The sequence below is a fragment of the Felis catus genome, chromosome C1 (genome assembly GCF_018350175.1).
Source record: "Felis catus isolate Fca126 chromosome C1, F.catus_Fca126_mat1.0, whole genome shotgun sequence".
NCBI classification, from domain to species: Eukaryota; Metazoa; Chordata; class Mammalia; order Carnivora; family Felidae; genus Felis; species Felis catus.
The window spans coordinates 213,336,569-213,349,657 of NC_058375.1; the positions used below are offsets into that span (position 1 = coordinate 213,336,569).

General features: G+C 45.2%; 1 protein-coding gene and 3 non-coding genes across 6 annotated transcripts; all 4 read right to left on the bottom strand.

The window, feature by feature from the left end:
* Positions 1-3,439: 3,439 nt before the first annotated feature.
* On the bottom strand, positions 3,440-12,789 carry NCL (nucleolin). 3 transcript variants are annotated; one of them, XM_045034607.1, is made up of 14 exons: positions 12,599-12,789; positions 11,431-11,547; positions 9,661-10,144; positions 9,073-9,279; positions 8,863-8,949; positions 8,528-8,669; positions 7,696-7,820; positions 6,961-7,084; positions 6,305-6,462; positions 5,716-5,839; positions 5,405-5,538; positions 4,709-4,835; positions 4,100-4,323; positions 3,440-3,920 (listed from the first exon to the last, which is right to left on the bottom strand). In XM_045034607.1, exons 1-14 carry the CDS (start codon positions 12,614-12,616, stop codon positions 3,844-3,846), a joined length of 2,148 nt encoding a protein of 715 aa, XP_044890542.1. In that variant the 5' UTR covers positions 12,617-12,789; the 3' UTR covers positions 3,440-3,843. The 3 variants fall into 3 exon arrangements, with proteins under 3 accessions (XP_044890542.1, XP_044890543.1, XP_044890544.1); XM_045034608.1 differs by lacking the exon at positions 12,599-12,789 and adding an exon at positions 12,201-12,219; XM_045034609.1 differs by lacking the exon at positions 12,599-12,789 and adding an exon at positions 11,857-11,875.
* LOC111562126 lies at positions 4,505-4,639 on the bottom strand. The gene has a single exon (XR_002745172.1). It is a non-coding gene; the product is annotated as a small nucleolar RNA SNORA75 (small nucleolar RNA).
* LOC111562146 lies at positions 5,205-5,285 on the bottom strand. Its single transcript, XR_002745190.1, has one exon. It is a non-coding gene; the product is annotated as a small nucleolar RNA SNORD20 (small nucleolar RNA).
* LOC111562138 lies at positions 8,750-8,818 on the bottom strand. The gene has a single exon (XR_002745182.1). It is a non-coding gene; the product is annotated as a small nucleolar RNA SNORD82 (small nucleolar RNA).
* Positions 12,790-13,089: the final 300 nt, after the last annotated feature.

The following is a 13,089-nucleotide window of genomic DNA, read 5'->3' on the forward strand; positions in this document are numbered from 1 at the left end:
CTCATCTGTCAAATGCTGCAAGGAAGCAAGGGGACGTAAGTCACAATGCTAGGGACAAGGAGTGGGACTCAGGAGTGTGGTCCTTCTCAAAGTTTGGCAATGAAGGCAAGTGGCAACAGCTGGGTGGGGAGGTCGGGTCAGGGGACAATTCTTTTGACGAGAAAACTTTTGGCACTTTTTTAAGCTGAGGGGAAACAGATGGAGATACAAAGAGACAGTGAACCAAGCATACAAAAATGGGATACCTCTGGGAAAGGGCACAGGCCAACCATTCCATGAAATTGAGTTCTCTGTGCATTCCACAGCATCTCTTAGTGTGCGGAGTGGACTTCCTGCAGACTCCCAAGCCCCATCACTTAATCCAAGTGTAAATTTGAAGTTAAAGACACATTGGCCTAGGAGCACCTGGGTGGCTCAGTTAAGTGTCCAACTCTTGATCTCAGCTCAGGTCATGATCTTCCAGTTCGTGGGCAGAGACAGCACAGCACAGAGCCTGCTTGGGATTTTTTTCTCTCTGCCCTTCCCTCGCTTGTGCGCTCTCTTTAATGTGTTAAATAAACATTAAAAAAACAAAACAAAAAAACACCACGGGGCACCTGGGAGGCTCCGTCGACTTTGGCTCAGGTCATGATCTCACTGCTGGTGAGTTCGAGCCCCACTTCAGGCTCTGCATTGACAGCTCGGAGCCTGGAGCGTGCTTCAGAGTCTCTAATATAAAATGAAACAGAAGAAAAAAAAAAGTAAAAGAAAAAAAAACACATTGCCCTGAAACGCAGCCTTAGGTTTCCACATCCTTGTGGATGTGCTGCCACCTGCTGGAAGAATGACAGAAGTGGCGACAACCATTTGCCAACAGGAGCTGCTTTTCTAAAATGGCTGCAAAACCTTCACCCAGCCCACCGACCAGGAGACCAGACCGGTGTCCGGGAGGCAAGAATTAAGACGTTTGCAGGATTCTAGTCCCTAAAGGTAAGCGTTAATGCTCCTCCTTGGCCTTCCAGGGTGACGGACTACCCTCCAACCTCCTCTCCATTCCACACAAGTCAGCACCCCACCCCTGGAACAACCAGTAATAACAGGACTGGACTGTCCCCAATTTAATGGTGAGGAACTGAACAGCAGAAAGGGAGAACGAACCTTACTTTTCCGCCCACATCAGGCGTATGGAGGGGCTGAGGGAAGTGCCTGAGGGAAGGCACACCATCAGCAGCATTCGCTTATTAAAGTACATGTGTACAGTGATTCTAGATTTTTATGTTTATTTTTGAGACAGGAAAGGAGGAGCAGACAGGGGAACAGAAGATCCGAAGTGGGCTCAGGACTGACAAGCAGAGCCCGATTTGGGGCTTGAACTCACAAACCAGATCATGACCTGAGCCAAAGATGTTTAACTGACTGCACCAGCCAGACACCCAAGAGCAATTCTAATGGTGGAATACGTTTCCCTTCCTTCAGCAAGGGAACCCACAGACACCCCACACCTCTAGGGCTGTAAAGTCCTATTTAGTAACAGGTACTTAGGCACTGGCTGTGCTGGGCCTGGACTCATAGCAACCCTGGTCTCTGTTCCTAATGGCCAAATAACTTTTCAGGTTTATTTAAACCTCTAGGCCTGCCAGGTAGAGTAGCCAACCAGGGCAAGCACCTACACGAGAGAAGGCTGTAGGGTCACGACAGCCCTAGAACCCTCCTTTGCTAGGTCTCAGGAGATGCAAACACCAACCTCACAGGCCTTGCTAGCCCAGTTTTGGGACACTGTTTTGCCCGGATGCAAATTTTGACATTAGGCAGTCTGAACTCCACTGAGTGAACAGCAACTTTTGAATCCAGAGAAACACAGGCTGCCAAGCTTTTTTTTAAGTTTATCCAAGAACATCTGCTTGCTGGCTTGACCTTCATAGCAGCAACAAGCTTCCACTGGTGCGCTCACCCTCAAAGCAGGCCATCATAGCTATCCCCCCATATCCACAAGACTAGCTTAAGCTGCAAAAAATATGCATACAGTTGAGATTTCCTTCACCCACAGTGAAACTCAACCAGGCCTAAAACGGACATTTACTTACAAAAACACTTTTTTGACGTTTATTTTTAAGAGAGAACATGAGCAGGGGAGGGGAAGAGAGCTCCAGGCTCTGAGCTGTCAGCAGAGCCTGACGTGGGGCTTGAACTCATGAACCCTGCGATCATTACCGGAGCAGAAGTCGAATACTTAACTGAACCACCCTGGAACCCCTTTTCTTTGTACGCTCACATTAAAAATGTATTATAAGAGACACCTGGGTGACTCCATTGGTTACACGTCACAAGCGGTCTGCAGAGGCCACTTCCATCCTGTCCTCCTCTCTCTGCCCCTCCCCTGCTCTCAAAAATAAAGATTTTATTTTGCTAAAATGCAAAAGAGTTGGTTTTTTAAATATTTGAGAGCAAACACAAGCAGGGGAGAGACAGAGAGGACCGAGAACCCCAAGCAGGCAATCCCACAAACCCCGGAGATCATGACCTGAGCCAAATCAAGATTTTTTTTTTTTTTAATGGTTTTTAATGGGGCACCTGGGTGGCTCTCTCAGTTGAGCATCCCACTCAATTTCAGTTCAGGTCATGATCTCACAGTTTGTGGGATCAAGTCCCAGGTCAGGCTCTGCGCTGACAGCTCAGAGCCTGCTTGGGGTTCTTGCACTCTCAAAATAAGTGTTGAAACTAAAAAGCCACATGCTCTACCAGCCAGACACCCACCTACATTTTGATTTGGCACTTTGACTAGTCTAAAACAGGTGGTTAGAGTCCATGGGCTTTTTGGATGGCTGTTTTAACATCTCTGCTCCACAGCATCTAGGGCATCATTCAGTAATCCTGTTAATCTGCTGGCACAGACCTTGGGGCCCTTGATTATCAGTAGTGCTAGAGGGAATAAGGAATAAATTAGTGAATACTGAATATCGTGTAATACCAAAGCCCTTACTTGGTTGGTTGAACCAGAGGTTGTTGGAAGATTTACAAAACACAAGGATCCACCTACTGGACTTGGTTTTCTTCCCCAGGCTCACCATAATCCCCAAGCCCCCACTGGTGCATTCATCTAGCACAAATTCTATTGAATTATCGTCAATTCCAGAATCCATGCTCTCAGCTGCAGGTTTCAGGAGGCCTGACCAATGTGCTCCTAGCCCCTCTCCAGAGTACTTCTTCAGAACACCTGATCTTCAGGCCTGCAACAAACAGGATAAGCCACAGCAGATTTCCAATAAGCCTTTCAAGTCACTTTACCAACCATCTCACCAAAACTTGTAGCCAGGATACTTGAACCCAATGTAACAAGCATTTCCATGGCAGGGGGTGGGGTGGGGTGGGGTGGGGTGATCTGGAGCCACAGAGCTGGCTCTGCCACGCTCCACCTGCAGTGGTATTCCAGGAGACACTCTAGGAAGTACAAGTCTGGCACCAGAGTTTAGGACTTTTAATTTGTCCCAAAGTTGCTGAAGCAAAAATCATGATAAAACATTCTGCTTTCCTTTACACCCCCCCAACGCAAAAAAACAAAAACAAAACTATTCGTAGGAAAAAAATGGTTTTGTACATGGGAAGAAACAATATAAATTCAAAACTTACAGATAAGGATTAGCTCTATCACTCATCTCTTTAAAAAGTTTATATGAATATCCAGTCAAAACCAACAGGGTATCTCCCTTGAAATGTTATCTATACGAACTTCCAAGTAGACCACAGGACTGTATACTGTCTTGGAATGTCCTCAGAAGGCTCTGTCATTGATCAGGTAACAGAGTAAAAACCCCAGAGTCCTTTTCTTTCAAACAGAAGAGGGTAAAGACAGAGGGATGGAAGAAACTATTCAAACTTCGTCTTCTTTCCTTGTGGCTTGTGGTCTCCCCCTCCTCCTCTGCCTCCTCGGAAGCCTCCTCGCCCTATAGGAAGCCAAGACATTGAAGAGTGAGTACAAAGCAGCCAGGAGTCCTCCCCTCCCCACAGTGATCAGTGACAACCTGGAGGTTGATGCAGGAACCCTGCCCTGGGCTCTGGACACATTGTGAAGGACACGTGCCAGTGTCCAGTGCACACACAGAGGAAGCCCCAGCCTCCTTACCTCCAAAGCCTCCCCGGCCTCTGCCACCAAATCCACCTCGGCCTCCTCTGCCACCACCTCGGCCTCCAAAGCCACCTCTGCCTCCACCGCGACCTCCAAAGCCACCTTCACCCTTCGGTTTGGCCCAGTCCAAAGTAACTTTGTTTCCATCAATTTCACCATCTTCCATGGCCTCCTTGGCAGCTTTGGCATCTTCCTCACTGTTGAAGTCTACAAAACCAAACCTGAAATGCCAAATGAGATTACTCGTTATAGAAAGAACACATACCGCAAGTGCCAAGATTAACCTCACATGTTGGGACAGTGATTCCACAGGAAGTAGATTTGCTCACTGGAGGAAAGACCCAAGTGACAGAGTGAAAGGCTTCCTTGTGGAAGGCTGAAACTCATTTTATCGACCCCCAGAAATGTCTCACAGATCAGCAGAATATACCTCTGTGAAGACAGAGGGCAAAATAATGCTAACTGTGAATTGTCTCTTCTTCTCGTGCGAATCCATAAACTGCCACCGAATGACAGAAAGGAGCTCAGTGAGAAGGTATACTAGAAAGGAGGTATACTAGAAAGGAGGTCTCCGCTGCGTGGACAAGTTATTTCCTTTCATCTTACCCTTTGGAGGACCCAGTCTCCCGGTCAGTGACTATCCTTGCCCGAACAGAGCCGTCGAACGATTCCTTTAATGTTTCTTCTGTGGTATCCTCAGACAGACCTTTGACAAACAAGGTTTTGGACGGCTCTACGGAAGAAAAATTGCACATTTTACCTAAAGCCACAATAACCAGATGGTAGCTTTTAATAACGTCCAGTATGGGACTACTGGCCAAGAATGCTCGGCTTAGCAGAAGCTAGCCTTTCACTTAAAAATCTCTGGAAAAAAGGCATACTTAAAAGCAACTTAGCAAACTAGTGCTCAATTAAAGCAAAAGGCATAGATCAATCATCTCAAGTTTATACTGATCACCAGAGCAGCTGAGGTCCTGTCTCAGATCCTTTATGGAAAGAAGGAGAAGCAATGCAAAGACAGCAATCCCTAAACAAGCTGGCAGCTGTTACAATCACCACATAGGGCAGTAACTGTGGGCGAATGTGCTGCTGGAAGACCTCACTGGATCAGAACTTGACTATCTAGAGGAATTTTCTTGGGATTTCATCAGTTATGTTCTCAGATAATCAATCATCATATCCAGTATCCTTCACTCAGCAGCAACAGGAAACACAAACATTCACCTCTAAACTGGACAATGATGCAGCATAGCACCGAGGAGTGCCGACCCTCAACATAACACCATGTTAAACGTAACTTACGGCTTCTTGCATTAGGTGATCCCCTGGGTCCTTGCAACTCCAGCCTGATTGCTCTGCCCTCAATTTCCCTTTTATTACAGGAATTTAAAGCTTCTTTAGCATCTTCAAATGAAGCGAATTCTATAAATGCATACCTGAGAATAATCATCAATACTTAGAGTTAGTTACCAAGCACATAGTTGCTGGGCTGCAGACATCTAATGCCACCAAAGAGATACTTAAATGATGCTCTTTATACCCAATTTGTGAGCTAAAATGATTCAGCCTCTTAAAGCCCATAATTAATATCCTAACCATACTAATTATTTTACCCTTTAGATTTGCCATTTTGGTTCTGGGGCACTTTAATAAAAGTCGCCTTCTCAAATACTTCTTGAAGAGTTTCTTCTGTTGCATTGTAGGAGAGATTGCTTAAAACCAGAGTTTTTGATTCACCTACAAAGAAACAAAAAGCCAAATGAAGACTCTGAAACAATGGCTCCTAAGTTCAGTCACAGCTATACCTTATTCGAGAACTTCTATGACTGGGAAGAATTAACATGTCAATGGACATGCAGGTGGACTTCCACTTGTTACTCATACTGAGTACTTACCATGCACTATTATATTCCTATTACCTAAATATGTAAAAGCTATTTGTTTATATGTTCCTAGAACAAAAATATTCTAATTTAAAGGCGCATATCATCAAAGTCCTTTAAAGGGTCAAACACACAGGGAGATCTGTCTATGTTCCAATGCAAAACGACTTCATACACCTCACTCAAGACACTGAATTACTACCATAGAGGTACAGAACTTGACCGATCTAGAGCTACATCTAATTTACTAGTGAACTTAAAAAACAGTAAAAATGCAAAGATGTCCCTCCATCAATCCTGGCATTTTGTAAATTCTTACCACTCCAAGTGCTATTCTTTCCACCTCTATAGTCTTGATTTTGACCCTTCTCTCCAGTATAGTACAGGGAAATAGATCGCCCATCTATCTCTGTTCCCTGCTTTTCTTCCAAGGTTTTTTCTGCATCAGCTTCTGTCTTAAATTCAATATAAGCAATCCTGCAACAGTAGAAAAAAAAAAAAAGACATTAAGAACTTTAAAAAACACGGATTAAAAAAAAAAAAAAAAAACCATGTTAACACAAATGTTCTAATCTCACCAACAGAACCTTGTTTCAAATGAGTACAGTCAAAATGTTCTTAAAGAACTGAAATGTTCTGGTTTCCTGCCATGTTTCACTTGTCCATTACAATTTTCCTTCCACTCCAGAAGGTTGCCAAGCACACCTAGAAAACTTGTTCATGGTAACCCCATCTCACTGCACAACTGCTATTACTTACGAAGCTAGGTACATTTCACAACACTTTGTATATATTTGGAGTCTTTTACAATGACCCTAAAGTATGTTTTCCCACTGCCCAGGTAGGAAGTTAAGGCACTGGTTAAAGATTAGTTTGCACCAATCACACACCCAGGAAAGTGAGATCAAAATTTTTTATAAAATCAGAGTACATTAATTTTAATGGAAGTCGACATTCCTTACACACAAAACATACCCTTTACTCTTTCCATCCTTGCTGACTAATCTGATTTCCACAGCATCTTCAAATACTTCTTTTAATTCATCCTGAGTAACTTTGTAAGGCAGATTTTTAGCCAAAAGTGTTCTTGCGTCTCGATCTAGGTTAAAAAAAAAAACCAAACAAATGAAGTGTATTGCTTGAAAGACATACTCTCCCCTCCCAGAAGAACTAACGGACAAGTTCTGTTCAACAAATAATTTGAGATCCTACAATATACAAGGCATGTACATATACGTACACCCACTTATACACGGCACGGAAGTATAGAGATGCAGCAAATGGCAAAAACACAAGCTGCTGTCACCAGTGAAATCAAATTGCGTGTTGGATACTCACAGCAGTGCTCAAACTAAAACAGGTGCTAAATACTTTTTGAATTAAGATTACGAACATACATTTTGAAACATGACAAACAAAGAGAGAAAAGATAAAGAATACAAAAAGAGTAGTTAGGATCTAATCTAGTTCTATTGAGGAAAGACCTCTATCTATTAACCAATTCTTTTTTAAAGTGTATTCTTGCTCGGGAATTTGGGAATTTAGAAAACCGGCAAGCAGTACATTTATCACTTGAACTCATTTAAACCCTCACATTATAAGGAAACCAATAAAAGTTAAACTATTTACCCTGGCCAACTAGCTCCCGACTAGATATATAACCATTAAGAAGTTAGAGGTCAGTTATCACAATTACCCAGTCTTACATACCTTTCTTACTGTCTTTTCCCTTTGGTTTTTCTAGTTTAATTTCATTGCCAAAGACTTTTAAACCAGTGAGTTCCAAAGCTTTTTCCAGATCTTCAGCAGATTCAAAATCCACATAGCCAAACTTCCTTTAAGACAGTAAGATGAAGAATGCAAAATTACGAATGGGGGGGAAAAACACCCCATGAAAACATGACTACACAATCCCTTCCGGGCAAGCAAAATGTGACGATGTGATGATGCAAACAAGAATTAAGCAAAGAAAAACCTATGGTCTTAACAGGAGTCAAGGCTCTATTAAACTGCTGCTATAGAGCAAGGTATCAGGGAACTGATGCAAGTTCACCTTTGAGGTCTGTATTAGCCATACTGCTCCTAACAACCGACACTAACAGCAATCAAAAGAACCTGGTTTAGGGGCTCCTGGGTGGCTCAGTTGGTTAAGCATCTGACTCTTGGTTTCGGCTCAGGCCGTGATCTCAGTTTCCTGTGCTCGAACCCCACACTGGGCTCTGTGCTGGCAGCTCGGAGCCTGCTTGGGATTCTCTCTCTCCCTCTCTTGCTGCCCCTCCCCCACTTGTGCTCTCTCTCAAAATAAATGGAAGTTAGAACCATTATATCTCTTCAAATCCAGTAGTTTCAGATCTTTCTAGAAACCTAAGATTCAAATCTTGTAACTTACTAAAAATTAACGCTGTAACAAAATGTAAGGGAGATTTTAGAAACTTCAATTTGGGATTGTACGTTTTGATAATCTAGTAACTTAACTCATTAATGTCTAATATTTGAGAACTTGCAAATCCAGGAGTAATGTGCAGAATTCCTCCATACTCACCTAGACACACCAATTCTGACATCCACAACAGCAAGATCATTTTTAGCAAAAATATCACTAATGCCTGTTTTTAATTCAGGAGCAGATTTGCTGAAATTCAGGTTTCCAACAAAAAGATTGAATGATGTAGTTGGTTCTGTACCTGTACAAAACAGGAATTCAAATTAGTCTATTTAAAGTATGGCATGAACTTAAATTTCCAGTGTGAAATTTCTACACAGAGCACATCAGACATCACAATATCACATCAGGCTTCAGTATTAAGTCCCTTTGCTGTTCATCACTTGTGCGATCAGGTGCCACACCCTTCCCCTACCCCCCATTCTGCAAGTTACCTTCTACTTTCTGTTTCTTGGCTTCAGGAGCCGCTTTCTGTTTGGCCATTTCCTTCTTTCGCTTTCCAGGTGCTTCTTTAACAGGCTCTGTACACAAGATTTTCAACACTCTGTTACCAGTGAGTAGTCACACATATTGAAGTGCCTTTTCTTCCCCCCAAGTAACCTCTGTAAGTTTTATCACTGTACTTCAGAATCTAACTTGATTACCTTCTTCTTCTTCTTCTTCCTCCTCCTCCTCCTCCTCTTCTTCCTCATCATCATCCTCCTCTTCCTCATCATCCTCCTCATCTTCATCCTCATCATCCTCCTCCTCATCTTCATCTTCAGCTGCACTCTTGGCCTTCACAGGAACGGCTTTTGCAGGGATTTTCTTTCCTTTGGCTGGTGTGGTCTCCATAGCTTCTTCTTCAGAGTCTGAAAGAGATGCAACTTACTCAAAAACTCAAGAGAACTCTCCCCAAACCAACTTTAGTTCTTGGAAAATCTAAAGGAAAAGAAATGCAATCCTATCAACGCCACCATGCTTAGCAGTTACAGAAAGGAGTAAACAGATCTGCTGGAAGCAAATCCCACCTTATAAAAAATACTCACAAAATAGGCCATTTTAAACATTTTCTCAGGGGCAGGCAATCATTTTGGGTGACTTAAGACTTCTGTACCACAGACACCCCAGAAAATCCCTGGGAGGATTTTCATCTAACTCCTAGACCGTCCTGGAATGTGTAGCATTACTGCCAAAACCTCACCTCTAATGCACCTTCTAAAAACTAGTCCGGAAACAAAAGAACTCCTTACCATCGTCATCCTCATCCTCATCCTCTTCCTCATCCTCATCCTCTTCCTCCTCGTCGTCGTCGTCCTCATCATCTGAGGCAGGGGCAGCAGCGGCGGCTTTCATCACTGCCGGCTCGAATTCATCCTCCTCTTCATCCTCCTCTTCCTCATCCTCCTCTTCACTGTCCTCGTCATCCTCCTCATCACTGTCTTCCTTCTTGGCATTCTTCCCATTCTTGGCGCCCTTGGCTGGGGTGGCTGCTCCTTTCTTACCAGGAGTTGCTACCAATGCCTTGCCCGGGGTGGCTCCCTTCTTGCCAGGTGTTGCTACTGCTTTGGCTGGTGCAACGGTTTTTTTGGCTGGTGTGGCTGCTGCCTTTTTGCCAGGGGTGACAACTGCTTTCTTGGCTGGTGTGGCGACTGCAACCTTTTTTGTTGGGGAAACCATCACCTTCTTTGCTGGAGTTGCGGCAGCCTTCTTGCCTTTTTTCTGAGGAATGATAACCTGAAGAATAAATAAAACCAAACATAAATCTGTTTCCAATCCCGAAGAGTGCCTTGGTCCCATGAGCAAGTACTAAATTCTCACACTGGTTCTGGCTCAAGACCACAGACATTAGATGCATGTTAGTGTGTTAAACTACAAGGCCATGACATTGGGTCCTCCCATGTGCCCGAAGTCACAGCCTTCTTCTTCAGATAAAATACTGAAGCGTAAGAAACTGCTCTTAACATTTAAAATACCTCTGAATTCCTGTACTTCATACATTCTAACTGCATTTAAAGTGGCACAGCTCAATATGGACTCTGACAACAGTCTGGATCCTACCTGCCACTTTAACAGCCTTAGGAAAAGCTTAAAATAACTTTTAAGCCTCAACTTTTTTTTCGTCTGTAAAGGATAACAACATCAACCTCTCATACTGTTAAGAGAGATTATGAGTTGGCATATCTATTAGAAGTCTTGCACGCAGAAAGCTCTACTTGTTAAGTACTACTTAATCATTTAGTATTCTTACAGTGGGTGCTGGTATAAAAAGCTCATTCTTAGAACTAGAAAATAAAATGAGTAACAAATAGACTGGACAGTCAACCCTTGCAAAGTTAATAAAGAGTGAGCATCTTAAGCTTGATAAAAACTTCCATTCGTCTACCTTAATTTTACACTCAAAGCCACTTTTTGCTGCTAGTTTCATCAGGTAATGAATTAACAGTAAAACCTTTATCAAATCCTCAACAAATCTAGGCAAAAATATAGGGATTAGTGGTCTTTACAGTGAGCAAACAGTAGCCAGGCATGTTACCAGGTTAACACAGAGAGGTGGCCACCCTCAACCCACACCAAGAGGTTAACAGTAACTAGTATCACACAGCTCATAATCAATCCTCCTTGGAGGCTAGGAAAGGATCTGGTAAGGCTAACCGAGACCTGAAAACAATGCTCAGCTATGCCACTTACTAGACACTTAACAGTCCAGGCTGTTTATTCATTTAGTGTGTTGGCCTAACATACTAAAACTAGAAAAATGTCACGATTTAATACAACATATGGCACCAAGCCCTACATAGAGCACAGGAAAAGGAGACTCTAAATCTTTTCTGTCAAATTCATTCAAATACTTACCCTGTATCTCAACATGCCAATGAAGAGCTTGGGAAACCATCTCCGCAGACCATGGATGAATGAATATAATCTTATTTTTGCCAGTATTTTCAGACATTTGATACCACCTGCTTTAACTCTCCGTTTCGTAGTTTAACACAACTCGGCATGAAGCTATATATAATTACCTCTTCTCCACTGCTATCATCATCTTCATCTTCTGACATTTCCTCATCTTCACTGTCTTCTTCTACCTCCTTAGGGGGAGGAGCCATTTTCTTGGGGTCACTTTGATTTTTACCAGCCTAAAACAAACAATTAGCACATCACACCTCCAACATCTCAGACCATTCATACTTTCCCATCATTCTTAAGCGTAGTAAGCCACCTCCTTTTTTTAAATCCGCTTTTCAGACTGCTGGATAAAAATACTGACACGTGAACTACTAGGTAAACTAGTACTGAGGTCAACGTTAAAGCGGTAAGACTCTTGAGCCCCGCTCCCCCATTTTCCCTGTGATTTACAAACATCACGAATGGTTTTAAGAGTACAGACAACTGGCCCATTTTAACGGCCAACAACCCATAGCTCTTTACCGCGTGGGGGGAACTACCTTAAAAAAGCCTTTGGTTAATTCTGGCACCACAACCTACACTCTCGCCTGAATCCAAATTCGGGGTGGTGAGGGTCTTTAAGACAAGTTTTCAAAAAACCACGCTAGCCCTTACAACCTTCGCTCTTCCGAAGTTCTTTCCCGTGGAAACCCCGCCCCTTCCAGACCCGGCGGAGCCACGTGAAGATACCGCGCAGGTCACCATGTGCGCGCAGCACAGCATAAAAAGCACGAGGCAGGGCCTCCTCCTGGAGCCCACCTCGTACCCGCCCGTCTGGCCGGAGCCGACATCCCGTAGGCCGCAGGCCCTCCGTTTAAAGCAGTCCCGCCTCTCCCCAACTCACGGCCAGGTCCCCTCCGCAGACGCCGGGACACACGCGGCGCGGCCCACGTGGCGGGCCGCGCGCTGGGGCACGTGCGTCAGGAGGCGGGGCCCCGCTTCGGCCCGTCGCAGGAGTTTGGCATCATCCCTCCACCTCAAGGCCCGGCGCCCCCTCCCCACTCAGTCTCGAAGTCTTTCCGCCCCACCACAACCACCCGCGGAACCTGCCGAAGCCCTTCACCTCGCCACCGATTAGCCAAAAAACGCGAGACCTCCCCGCTAACCGCGCGAGATTTCCCGCAGCATGGCGCCCTCGAACGCGCCCGGGACGGCGCGCAGGCCCTCCTCCTCGCGGCGCCGCGCGCGCCCTCCTCAGAAAGCAGGCCTCGACGTCCATGCTTGCGCAAGCAGGCTTCTTACTTTTGCGAGCTTCACCATGATGGCGGCGTAGGCCGGCGGAGTGTGTGGCGGGCGAGTGGCGCAGACGAGTCCAGAGGAACCCAAGCGACGGCGATGGCGGCCGCTGGTACAGAATATCCCGGAGCACGTATGCTTGGCTGCCAGCTAGAGCTCGAGACTGAGGCGAAAGACTGAGCCTGCCCAGTAATCGCCTCTGGAAAGGCGACGACGGCGTCCTCGTGACTCCGTCTCGGCCAACCAGAGGTTGCGTCCATCCTATGGACCAATCGCGAGCCTCTACCCAAGAACGGCGCGAGGCGGGGCGCAGGCAGGAGTGGGCGGGCCGAGGCGGGCACGGGAGGGGGAGGGGATTCGGTGGCGGCGCCCTGGGGGCGGGATTCGCTTTGTGCAAGGCCGGCTCTGATTGGGTGATAGGCGCGCGGTTCCTGAAGAGCCTCTTCGCTGCCCGCGCTCGCGGCGCTTGCGCCGTGGGACTGACGCTTTTGGCGCCG